This window comes from Astatotilapia calliptera, chromosome 9, assembly GCF_900246225.1.
Source record: "Astatotilapia calliptera chromosome 9, fAstCal1.2, whole genome shotgun sequence".
NCBI classification, from domain to species: domain Eukaryota; kingdom Metazoa; phylum Chordata; class Actinopteri; order Cichliformes; family Cichlidae; genus Astatotilapia; species Astatotilapia calliptera.
The window spans coordinates 1,946,363-1,960,125 of NC_039310.1; the positions used below are offsets into that span (position 1 = coordinate 1,946,363).

The 13,763-nt window shown below is 42.4% G+C and overlaps 1 protein-coding gene across 1 annotated transcript in view; it reads left to right on the forward strand.

The window, feature by feature from the left end:
• Positions 1 to 13,763, forward strand: part of LOC113029812 (collagen alpha-1(XXI) chain-like) — a 76,458-nt gene that overhangs the window by 38,866 nt on the left and 23,829 nt on the right. The window contains exons 19-21 of the mRNA XM_026180828.1: positions 3,339 to 3,392; positions 11,493 to 11,528; positions 11,622 to 11,675. Coding sequence (XP_026036613.1) covers positions 3,339 to 3,392; positions 11,493 to 11,528; positions 11,622 to 11,675 — 144 coding nt within the window. The remainder of the gene's footprint in view (positions 1 to 3,338; positions 3,393 to 11,492; positions 11,529 to 11,621; positions 11,676 to 13,763) is intronic.

Genomic DNA, 13,763 nt, shown 5'->3' on the forward strand with positions numbered 1-13,763 from the left:
GTGTAATTATGAGGTCTGCTGCTCTTATGGGTTTATGTGCGTAGTGCGGCGAGACACTTCAAAAGAAAACAGATGCAACAGAGAGCTAATTCAGTTGTTTCCTCACTGCCAACTTTCATAACCGTGCACTCAAAATATACTGTATCTTAGGGACCCGGTAACCTCTGTGTTCAGCACAGAGCTCGAACACGAGAGAAATGTTTCACACCTCAAACTGTCATACTTGAAGCCCCGCAGAGTACCCAGGTCTGAAGTTAGGCGCTGCTGAGCTGAGGTTAACAAGAAGGCCTGGCTTAATATGTCAGCGAACATTACCGCACAGGACTTTCTTTGTAACTGGAAAAGGAAAAGATATTTTAGGACCAAACAAGCAATTAGGTGCTATGTGAGAAGGTTGAATAAAGGTTGCATAAATATGATGGAATATAGCAAAACATCCTCGAAATGATTTTTAGGCGCCTGTGCAGCTCTTTGTAGAAATAAATGTAATTTATTTAATTAGATTAGATGGTCAGCTGGTTACTAAGGTAATACAACTGTCCTTTAAAGGTCTGTATAAAAAAGATAGATATTTGTTAGCTGTTTCAGCTAAGAGCTACGGTGAATGCTGTACAGTAAATTATTTCCACTGTTGTTAACATGCTGCTGTTGTCACACATCTGTTGACTCTACAAAACCTCTCAGTGTCCTTTGTGGATCAGGCTGACCGCACAAGCACTTCTGAAATGCTCTGATTCAGTCGTCTGGCTATATCACTTTGGCTCTTGTCCAAATGACTTTGGTTTTTACACCTGCCCGTTTCTTCTGAGCCGACCCCTCAGCTAATATATCCCAGACTTTGAAACGGGCCCTCGTTACAAAATGCTCAGAAGGTTTTGGCTTATCGGTATAAATATTCGAAGATGTTATAATTTATTTCCAAGAGCAAGAATCTAATCTGACAACTGATGCTGCTCCGGGGATGCTAATGCTATTGTTAGCTTCATTTACGATTTTAGTTGGTCATCTATTATTAAGTGCGAGCGCTGCAGTTTACTGTCAGTGCTCACCCTTCTTTCACTGTTCGGATGATGGAGACACATTGTTTTCTTCATCTGCAGCAGACAGCTGACATCAAATCCTTTTTCTTTATAGCTAACGTATTATTGAAAAGGTCACTCATGCTTCAGTTTGCTCTTGGGTTTGTTGCAGTTTTTCCAAGCATTGCACAGTCTGGCCTTGGGGTGAATTTACTGGAACATCCACTCCTGAGAAGACTGGCAGCTGTCAAGAATGTTTGCCACGTTCTCGCTGTCGAATGATGGAAATCAAACTGTTGGGAAATGGACTTATATCCCCACGCAGACGGACGTGCAGCCACAGTAACATCTTGTCTTTCCTCTGTGGTATGCCTGAATTCTCCCCATGTTCTCATCCCAACATGCAACATACCGACGCTATGTGACAAATCGTCGATATGATCCGAGGCATGAGAGCGTATTAGAAGGGATCTATAAATGTAAGGTTAGGGTTAGGGCTGTAATAGAAAGCTGCTAAGTGAATAACGGGAAGCGCTTCAATTAAGAATCCGGAGCATCTCGTAATGTGGAAGGGCACCTTTCGCGTTACTGTGACACGTCTCGGGCCGTGACGAATCGTCAGTATGGGGTTTTGTTTTGTATACTGCAAACAGCAAAACTTGTGCTTTTATAAAGGTGGTCCTCCTCGCTGATTTGATCTGGTTAGAGGCACCTGGCTGCTTCTTCATTTCTATAATGTACTTAGTTTTTCACACAGCGCTTCCACATTGTGGTCTAATTTTTGGCAGAGAAAAAAATGACATGGAGTAATATGTCATACTTTGTAGTTCTTCTGAGGTTGTACCTGCCAAGTGCCAGGTTACTTTTTCTTATTATGTTGTGACAAGTTTAAAGAAGGGTGCTTTGTTATTTAACATGACTGGAGGTGCATATTTTTCAAACTCACATAGTTGGTGCCAATCATTTTCTCTTTTTGTTTATCCTTTGCTGTTTAAGATTTTTTTCTATCAAGTGAAACCTAAAAAAAATCTTTAGCAAAACTTACTTTGTGAACAAAAGGTGCTGCAGATGCACAACAGGAAATCCACAGAGGAAAGAAACAAAACCACGAGCCCAGGATACAAAGAAGAAAAAGTCACACTGACAGAAACAGTGGAACAAAAGAGAACAACTACCATCGAAATACAGTTTATGTTTCTGCATACTGTCCTGTATTAGAGCACCAATCCACTGCTGGAGCCCTCCCCAACACATGCACTGGTCTCACACAGTAAACACACAGTGTGCACACTTGTATAAAAGTGTTTATTTGTAACCAATTTCAAAAGAAGAAGGCCTACAGTAAGATCTTTGTGTGTAGATGAACAAAACACATTGTGCAGGAAAAAAGAGAATATGTATGAGAAAGAGGAAACCATCAGTTTTTAATATGATGTTCACTGGATTCAAGTAACATCAAAGCACTCAAACACACTCATAACATCGAACCAAAGGCTGAAGAAAAGCTTTTAGTATATTTGGGTTTCATAATCTTTTTTTTGCTCTTTTAAAAATCTGAAAAATTCTTTTCTCATACATTTGCTCAGCAGGCAAAGCAGCGTCAAATCTTCACAAATGACTGGCCTGCAGCACCAGAATACATTTTACAGCTTGTTTCGCATGTTCATTGCCGTTGCCAGTGTATTAGAGCGGTCCACGCTGGAACCAGTTCACATACCACACAGTCAACAAACACGGTATAGAGTGGTCTCGGAGGACTTTGCTGTCTTGCAGATGGCTAAAACTTTATATGCACGTTGTGTTGTGGTTTACAAATGTGTTTGTTTGTTGCCTTATATTTTTGTTTTAACAAGAAGTGGGCTCAGTGCGAGATCTCACCACAGGACACGCTGCACAAGTGCGTCAATACAGAGCCGCTACCACGACATAACAATTCCCAGCAGTTCTCTCACACTCAAGTGGCACAGATACATATAATTTCTCTTTGTGGAGCTTACATAAAATACAAAAGCAGATACTTTTATGAAGATGCAAGCTAGACAGACATCTTTCATGACTGGTTGCTCTTCTTAAATGGGGATTCCACAGATTCTACACGTCAACGTTATTTTTCCAGGTGCTATGAAGTCCTGATGTTTAGGTGAAACAGTATATCTCCTGTGTTTGCAGGCTGGAAGCGCTGGAATACATTATTTTTGCTTAGGCTACAAGTTTGATGCATTTTTTGTCAGGACTGTAGACTTCAGGATGAGGCGGTATCCAGTTAATGTCTGGATACTTCCAAGCTGGAAGGTACTGACATGTCTGTTGTGTCCACAGGGAGAGAAGGGTGATACTGGGCCAACTGGTGCTGCTGGAGCTCAAGGTGCCCCGGTGAGTTGATAATGATTTCATGCATTAATATGTATTTGTACATAAACAGTTAACTCAGTGCTGTTGTTGATTTTAAACTGACACGTAAAGTTTTGAAGGAAAGTGCAATCAGGACATTAATACCAGAGCTGAAATTAATTGCAGCCTTTTAAACGCTGCTAGTAAACACACACACACACACACACACACACACACACACACACACACACACACACACACACACACACACACACACACACACACACACACACACACCAGGAAACAGGAGATGGTAAAAGCTGTTTTAAAGCTCTGTGCTTGAACAGGGAGCAGTCAGGTTACTCATCTATTTTACGGGGGCAGTCACTTCATTGTGGAAGTCACTTTCTCCCAATAAAAAGTCTTTTATCTATTTACCGAACAGATTTACTGCATCTCATTGATTAATGTTGAATATATTTCTCATCGAGCAGTCCATCCTGGATACAAACTCTTGTGTAAAAGAATCAGTTAAACTCAACAGAATCGATCATTTTTTACAACAAATTGAAGGTTAGATTTGACGCAGCTTCAGAAAATACCTTGAGCTTCACTCACAAACTGAGTCAGAAAAGTGTTCCAGCATTATATATATATACATATATATATATATATATATATATATATATATATATATATGTATATATATATATATATGTATATATATATATATTAGGGGTGCAACGATACACAAAATTCACGGTTCGGTTTGATACTTTGGTGTCACGGTGCAACTACTTTTCCGAGAATACGTGCTTCTTTTGTGGTTCGGACTCCTGACATTTCTTTGGAGGTGGAGGAACATCACAGTAATTGCTTAAAGGAGCTTCTTCGACATCTTTAAGAGTTCTAAACAAATGTCTGTCCTCCTCCAGAAAATCTTATGTACGCAAACACGCGTTGCAACTTCTTATCTTGTGCGTGTTTTTTATTTTGACAGCGAATGCGCACCTGCGGACCACTTATGTGCAGCCCTGGTTATTTAGCTCGTCATATTGCAGCCACAGAAATTATTTTGTCCATGAAACCATAAAGCTGCACTTTCTTTTTGCCTTATAGTCTGATTTGTCATAACTTCTCCGTTTTGCGGTAAGCTTTTCTTTGGCTGTCACTTCTTCACCCTGACCTGTCTTATTTGGCTCAGCAGAACTAAAATATATATCCTGCTGCTTTTACACACGGACTCACATAAGCTCAGCGATTCTCTGCGCGATCAACCTCTCACATGTTTAAGCTGCGGGAGATTTCACTTGTCATGTTTGCATAGTAAGCTAACGATTAATAAGACGATGTCAGAGGAATTGGTGCACAAATTATCATCACTCACCAATCAGTGCTGTCGCTCTCTATACACAGTTCGCGCGATTGCAAAGTGAAAGCAAAAAACAAGCGCAAATTCAAACGCGATTTCAATATGTCACATATTGACAGTGGCTCACCGATGCCAATGACATAATTACCCAGCTACATTTCCAAAAGAATGCAAAAGCATTGACATATATTTGCATTGCGAGCCCTGTATCTGATTGAGGAATCACTCATCTTTGGAAAAGAGAGTTTATTACAGAGAAATGTCAAATCTCCGTTAACGAGCTACCGCCGATCGCCCTGTGCATGGGGCTGGACGGCCAACATGTTAACGAGCTAACTGCGCTAACGCACTAGCTCCCACCCATGTAATTGAGCATTGCGTGGCACATCCAACATACTGTTTTACTTTAGTCCATGACGCGCTTACCTTCAGGGTCATACGTCACATGAAAACCAAAATAGTTCCAAAGGCCAGATCTGAATGAGGGTGGGGGAGGTTCAATTTGCCATGTTGCAACGAGCTTAGCTTCTGTCTCGCTAGCTTGCCCTGCGCTCAGTGAATCTGCGTTCGACTACTCCGCCTAGGCTGCACTGTCGAGCGCAGATCCACTGAGCGCTCAAAACAGACAGCATCGTCAGAAGGAAAGTTGATAAAATAAATAAAACATTTTGTATTGTCCGATACATATGCGTACCGAACCGAAAGCACTGTATCGAACGGTTCAATATCGATACGAGTATCGTTGCACCCCTAACATATATATATATATAACACCCAGCACGCCCCTGCGGGCGGTTTATCCTTCAAGCTCGGGTCCTCTACCAGAGGCCTGGGAGCTTGAGGGTCCTGCGCAGTATCTTAGCTGTTCCCAGGACTGCGCTCTTCTGGACAGAGATCTCCGATGTTATTCCCGGGATCTGCTGGAGCCACTCGCCTAGCTTGGGAGTCACCGCACCTAGTGCTCCGATTACCACGGGGACCACTGTTACCTTCACCCTCCACATCCTCTCGAGCTCTTCTCTGAGCCCTTGGTATTTCTCCAGCTTCTCGTGTTCCTTCTTCCTGATATTGCTGTCATTCGGAACTGCTACATCGATCACTACGGCCGTCTTCTTCTGTTTGTCTACCACCACTATGTCCGGTTGGTTAGCCACCACCATTTTGTCCGTCTGTATCTGGAAGTCCCACAGGATCTTAGCTCGGTCATTCTCCACCACCCTTGGGGGCATCTCCCATTTTGACCTAGGGACTTCCAGGTTATACTCGGCACAGATGTTCCTGTACACTATGCCGGCCACTTGGTTGTGGCGTTCCATGTATGCCTTGCCTGCTAGCATCTTGCACCCTGCTGTTATGTGCTGGATTGTCTCTGGGGCATCTTTACACAGCCTGCACCTGGGGTCTTGCCTGGTGTGATAGACCCCAGCCTCTATGGATCTTGTACTCAGAGCTTGTTCTTGTGCTGCCATGATTAGTGCCTCTGTGCTGTCTTTCAGTCCAGCTTTGTCCAGCCACTGGTAGAATTTCTGGATATCAGCCACCTCCTCTATCTGCCGGTGGTACATACTGTGCAGGGGCCTGTCCTTCCATGATGGTTCCTCGTCTCCCTCCTCTTTCTTGGGTTTCTGCTGCCTGAGGTATTCACTGAGCACTCGGTCAGTTGGGGCCATCTTCCCAATGTATTCTTGGATGTTCGTTGTCTCATCCTGGACTGTGGTGCTGACACTCACCAGTCCCCGGCCCCCTTCCTTCCGCTTAGCGTACAGCCTCAGGGTGCTGGACTTGGGGTGAAACCCTCGATGCATGGTAAGGAGCTTTCTTGTCTTTATGTCAGTGACTTCTATCTCCTCCTTTGGCCAGCCTATTACCCCAGCAGGGTACCTGATCACGGGCAGGGCGTACGTGTTGATGGCCCGGATCTTGTTCTTACCATTCAGCTGACTCCTCAGGACTTGCCTGACCCTCTGCAGGTACTTGGTGGTTGCAGCCTTTCTAGCGGCCTCTTCATGGTTCCCATTTGCCTGCGGGATCCCCAGGTACTTGTAACTGTCCTCTATGTCTGCAATATTGCCTTCTGGTAGTTCAATCCCCTCAGTTCTGACTACCTTCCCTCTCTTTGTTACCATCCGACTACACTTCTCCAGTCCGAACGACATTCCAATGTCATTGCTGTATAGCCTGGTAGTGTGGATCAGTGAATCGATGTCTCGTTCACTCTTGGCATACAGCTTGATGTCATCCATGTACAGGAGGTGGCTGACAACTGCTCCGTAGCCAGTCTTGTTAATGATCTCACTGAGGGGGTTCAGGCCTATGCAGAACAGCAGTGGGGACAGACCATCTCCTTGTTAGATCCCGCACTTGATGGTGACTTGTGCTATGGGCTTGGAGTTGGCCTCTAGTGTTGTACGCCACATCCCCATTGAGTTCCTGATGAAGGCTCTTAGGGTCCCATTGATCTTGTACAATTCTAGGCATTCCAGTATCCAGCTGTGGGGCATTGAGTCATAGGCCTTCTTGTAATCAATCCAGGCAGTGCACAGGTTGGTCAGTCTGGTCTTGCAGTCTTGGCTGACTGTTCTGTCTACCAGTAGCTGGTGTTTTGCGCCTCTGGTATTCTTGCCAATTCCTTTCTGTGTCCCACTCATGTATTGACCCATGTGCCTGTTCATCTTAGCCGATATGATGCCTGACAGGAGCTTCCATGTAGTACTGAGGCAGGTTACTGGTCGGTAGTTGGAGGGGACCGGTCCCTTCTTGGGGTCCTTGGGGATCAGGACCGTCCGACCTTCGGTTAGCCATTCCGGGTGTCTCTCGTTAACTAGCAGCTGGTTCATTTGTGCTGCCAGACGCTCGTGGAGTGCAGTCAGCTTCTTTAGCCAGTAGGCGTGAACCATCTGCCACTGTGATGGTTACTGGACCCTGTTCAGGGAGGTCGCTGTGGTCTGCCCTCAGATCCACTAGCCACTGAGCATTGCTGTTATGGGTTGCGTCCTTCTCCCATATGCTCTTCCAGTATTGCTCCGTCTCCAGCCTTGGTGGTGCTGTTCTCTTATTATTGTTCCCTTGCCACTGAGAGTACACCTTTGCTGGTTCTGTGGAGAACAGCTGGTTTATTCTCCTGCCTTCTATCTCTCTGGTGTACCTCCTCAAGCGGCTGGCCAAGGCTGTGAGTCTTTGCTTGGCAGTTTCCAAGGCCTCAGGTATGGACAACTTGCTGTATTTCTTATGCACCTTCTTTGTCGCACCTTTCTGCAACTCCGTTAGTTGGCTAACCTCCCTCCTATATATATATATATATATATATATATATATATATATATATATATATATATATTTGTTCGACATGAGAAGCAAGGTGCGAAACAACTGTCTGCTCCTTTCTGGCTCTGCTAATGGCCAAGATGTGAAAAAGAACATGAAATTAGTACTTGAGCCCAGAAAGACATCAGAACAGTGTTCACTGAGGTCAGCGATCCAAGGAGCTGTGGGTCATCTCTCACGAACAAATGAAAAATGAAAAGTCCACTTTCAGCCGCTGCTTTGGCCCCTTTTGCTAATTAGAAAAAATGCTGGTTTACAGCACTTTATTCATATTTTCACCCCAAATTCTGTTTATACATGTTTGTTTTATAACACGTCATTTAGATTTATACTTACTAAGGTGCATATTTCATGTGTGCTTGTGTTGTTTGCTGTCTGTTTCATGCAGCAGTCTCCTATGGGAGCCAGTTTTTTTGAAGCTTGAGCCATATTTCCGAATTAAAGCCGGCGTACATCGCCCTTTGAGCTTTTTTCTTTAATCGTTTTTTTTCTACTTGCTCAAATCCATGTATTAAATATAAATTCCAGCTCCACAACAGCGAAACACCAGAATGAGCCCTTTTTATTTTCATTTTAGAGCCAACAGAAACACACATACAAACAATCTTACTGCCATTTTATGGACTTTAGTGACTGTATTGCAGAGTTAGGTGTAATGGATTACCATGTAGTACTAATTTACAAATTGGGCGTGTTTGTAGCTTGAATATACTTTTATATGAGGCAGTGAGGCAGACAGAAATACACTCGGGTTTATTTATATGGGAAGTTTACAAGTTTACTTGAAAACAATCTCAGGCTGCTGTAACATCCTGTAGCTCCTCATGTTTGCACTTCTACATCCTACGTCTGTAAATGTAAATGAGTGGTAAAACTCATCACTGCCATACCCCACAACCACACACACTTCCACTTTTTAACAGGACACATATACACACAAAGTGTGAAGCTAGTTTTTCCACAGCTGCACGTGCTGATATCCAGACACCAAGTAGCATTTTGCTGATGCATTGCTTGCAAAAAAGTCTATTGCAGTGGATACCCACATTTACAAGTGAGCGCACACTGCAGGCAGTATCGCGTGCTGAACAGCTCCCCACTGCTTCCCAAAGCCAAACCCTCTCTTTCCGATCAAGCTGGTTTACACATGCAAGGCTGGTGAATGTAGGTTTTATTATTGTAAGTAGTTTTACCATGCTGTGTTGTCCCAGTAGTTATGGCCTTGTAACAGAGGTCCTGCACAGAACTGTCTCCATGTCCATGTTAAGCTGTCTGATTACCACACAGTCCTAGCTATAGACACATAAGATCTTTAGTGATGACAGCTGGGCTCAAGGTGATTTTCTTTAGTCTTCTTTGGCTGAATAAATAGGATTGTTTGTGAGTTATAGGATGCTTTCATTAAAATCTATTGGAACTTTGCTAAAAACTCTTTATTAGACATGCAAAGCTTCTCTGAGCTTCTGTGTGGTCAGAATGTGAAGCCATGTGAAGTCAAAAGCAAAGTAATTTGTCACATGCTTAAATGAATCTGGCTCCTAATAAGAAATAGTTCTGCTAACCAACCATCAGGTCAACAGTTAAAGAGTAACGTGCTTCACTCTCCTCCTCCTGATTCACCAAACTCATCCTCCCAGTTTGGTGACCTGACCGTCGGTGTTACTCAGCTCCTCTACCCCAGAATCCAGCTTTAGGTCCTTTTCTAGATGCCAACGTCTGTTCTAAAATGATATTCATTCATTTTATTCATATATTTACAGAGCGATATGCAAGTACAGGCAGTACTGTTGTACCCAGTGTTTGACCTTTAATCAAAGGAAGACCTGTCAAGTACAAAAACATGAATGTCTCCATCATAAAGGTTCATCTGAAACAGAACTTGGTACAACACTGAAATCGATGCTATCCTTGAGGAAACGAGTGCGATACCATGCTGCAAGTTAGGCGTGATTCTCCAACACGTCTCTATGTGGTATCGGCTTGTTTTTCCTGTTCCAGCTGTGAGATTAGAGCTGTGGTTACTAACATATGAATCTAATCTCTGTGCACCTGCGATATATCAAAGCTGTTTGTGCTGCAGCACTTTTCTTGTCTCTCAGTCCATCTGTCATTCCACCCTTTCCCTGTTTGGCCCTCTGCTCACTTCAAGGTGAAAGTATGATGGTGTTTCAGGCTCGCGGCATTGTTGAAAGATGGATGAGAATGATGAATGTTCTAATGCAGGACCCGCTTCACTCTGTGTTTATGTGTTGGTTTTAAGGTTAGAGTACTTGTTGTCTCCCTGGCCATCTTATTGGTACCTTAACTCTTTCTCTCTTGAATGCCTGTTAAAGTTATTGTCTAATGTGGTCTTTATTGGGAAAGAGTTAAACCAGTTGCTGAAATACTAAAACACTTCCACGTAGAAAGATTAGGAAAGACGACAGGAAGCAAACAGGATGTGTTTTTGATGAGATGGCCCTGATGTTGTCTCTGAATCAAAGCCTGTATGTCACACACCTGCCCGTGTCCACATTTATCAGCCTTATTTTACACAGCTGACTCTATTACACACTTACACAACCACAACTAATTTATCTGCATCAGTAAAGATTCACACTGGGAATCCAAAGTATGCTGATACACCAGTGCACACTTAACAGGTGGGAAGTCAGTGCTTCAATAATTCTGCATCTCTTTAATCAGAGCATTGTGTAACGTAACCACCTAGTGATAATTACCTCAATCAGGTTAAATTATTATATCTACAAAGTTTTTCCAAGCAGAATCCAAGAACCACCACTGTTAGCTGTAGTGGAAGATGAACACCAGCGTGAGCTGAATGCTTGAATGCTGGAACGTGAACAGTTGCCTCCTGCATATGCAGACAGCTGTAGTGACAACAGCAGAACCTTATTTGAGCTGGACAGCTTACGTTTGATCTCTGAAACAGCAGTTTACAAAAAAAGTTCTCTATTCAAGATCTGTTCGCCCGCTCGGTCTGGAGCTCTCACTCATTCTGCAAAGGCTTTAACAAAAAGAGTCTAACAGACGGAGCTCAAGGCGAACGTTCTGTCAGCTGCTCTTTCTGATGACACACGATTTTCAAGCTAAACTTTCAAAGCCAGTGATGATGAATCACTAAGATGGTGAGAATACAGGAACATTTGGAGCAATATATATGTCCTCTATACAATTTACATATTTAGTGAAGCAGCAGTGGAATTATTTAGAAAACTGTCATAACAAAGCCCATATTTCATTATCAGACACTGGCTCCCACCGTTTCACAGTTTCAAATATAAACTCGATCTTTATTTGACATCTGTAGACAGTTACTACATCATTGTCACATTAGCTTTGCATGTCAATGTTTTGAACAAAAATAAAATGCAGTTCACTGAAGCTGAGCTGAAGACTAAATACAGCTTTATGTAATCATGTCCTTCTGTTACTGTAATCCACAGGGGGCACGGGGACCTCCTGGTGAACCAGGTCAACAGGTACCTCTGGTAAACTCTGAAACTAACTCGTGTCAGAACTGTTGGTGACACAAGTTGGTGACCTTAACTCATTTCTTGTGTTCTTGCATTTAGGGTGAAAAGGGGTTGCCTGGCCCACAAGGTCCCCCTGGAATAAAGGGAACACTGGTTAGTATGACATCTCTTTTCATTTGCTTCCACTTTTTAAAATGTTTCTTCAAGTATTCACAGCAAATTAGGACATTGTTAACTAATGAACATCCCTCAGGTCGCCCAATAAATCACTGAGGGATATGATTAGGGTAGCCACGTTAAATAAAAAGGTTTCAGAGACTACAGCTTTTAAAAAAAGTCCCTTGCATGCATTCTGCCTTTAAAGCTGATCAATCAAGTTGTCTGAGTATTCTGAGTTAGCATTAGCCCAGAAGCTAGCTAATGCTATTAAAAGCTATCACTAGCAAACCAGCATGACAAATGTCACCTGCAACAGTAACTTGATTGCTTACCATTTGTTGCAGAAGTTAATTTTATATAAACACATTTTTTCCTCACGCAAAATTGCAACAACAACATGATTGGTTAGTTGCAATGTTGACCCTGGTGGTTAATAAAATGATGCAGGAACAACACCAACACAAGGATGTCAGATACACCAGCGGTCCCCAACCCCCGGGCCTCGGACCGGTACCGGTCCGTGAGTCGTTTGGTACCGGGCCGTGAGAGTTGAGGCTCAGGTGTGAAATGTATGGTTTTCAGGGTTTTTATCGGTGTTCAGCGTGATTTTGTTATCGTTTTTCTCGTTGACTCTGTTTTCCTGGGTCTTTTCACGTGTGTTATGAATAAATCTTCTTTTTTTCGGTACCGGTACTAGTTTTATTTTGTTGTATTTATCCGCGACACCTTAACCCTTTACAGCCGATCGGAGCGGGCACGCTCTGTTTTGCGTAACTATTTTTAAATCCCGGTAGCTCTGCAACCAAGTAAGCTAGCGCAATAATTTTTTTTGCATATGAAACTGGAGGAGTTGTACTTACATCTTATGCCATCAGCTTGTCCTAGGTCACAGTTTCCTTCCACATATAGCTTTGCAAAAACTGCATAAAAATCACTTGCAGCAACAAAAACATGATATTCCAGAAACACGCTTCGCCGATCCATCAGCTGTTTGTAACACTTCCTACGTCCATCAGCGCGAACTATCACATGACCGCATGACCTGCCCGAAACCGGAAGTGACGTCATTTTGCGGAAATGTAGTTTTTTACGATCGGGGCCTTATGAGCTTGTGTTTTACTTGTTATGTGTTTTAAAAAGTTATGTTTGAGTTTATGACTTTCTGTGTCGTTTCTGGGATGCTTAGGACTCATATTGCACTGCTGGAAATAGTTTATTTTGATGCATATGCTGTTATTTTGCAAATTTGCACTATAATATTTATTTTCGTTTTTCCTGCAGTATATAAAAATTGGTGTATTTCAAAAATAAAACTATGAAGACACTCAAAATAAATTTCCTGTGGTGGGAAACTAGTTTGTGTAACTTTTTTGTATTTACAGTTTTGAGGGATAAGCCTCTTAAATTTCTCTAACTAGAAATATATGTTAAAAAAACAAAAACGATTTTCAATTTTTTTGTAGTTTATTGCACTTTTTTGCAATTTATGTAATTACTATGCACCTAATGCAGACATATTATTAAAGTTTGGGCTATAATGGTTGTATTGATGTATAGCAACTTGAAATGCTCCCAAAAATGGCTCCACAGCATGTAAAAATATAATATAAGCTCTGGCGGACTTGGTTCTATGGTAGGTCTTAAAGGGTTAAAGGCCGGTCCATGAAAATATTGTGGGCCATAAACCGGTCCATGGCGCAAAAAAGGTTGGGGACCGCTGAGATACACCATATATAAAATTATTCTCCAAAGTTTTGGCAATTAGGGGATAAATGCTCTAATCATTTAAACTGACACACATCAACAGCTGTTTAGTATTCTTACAGAAAAAGACCTTATTGCTGTTCTTTTAAAAATATAGGGTTGCAAACCTCAGAGTTTAAGATATTAATACCACAGTGAACATAGTTCCTTAGGCTACTTTGTAAAAGTGCAATCACAGCAAAACATTTGTCTTAGCTTTTCTCTCGTCTATAGAGGCTCCTACTTTTACACAGCAAAATCTCCAGTGTTAAATTAACACTGGAGAGTGTCTATATGGGTCCACACCCCTAAGTGTTAAATACAACACTGTTGAGTGTT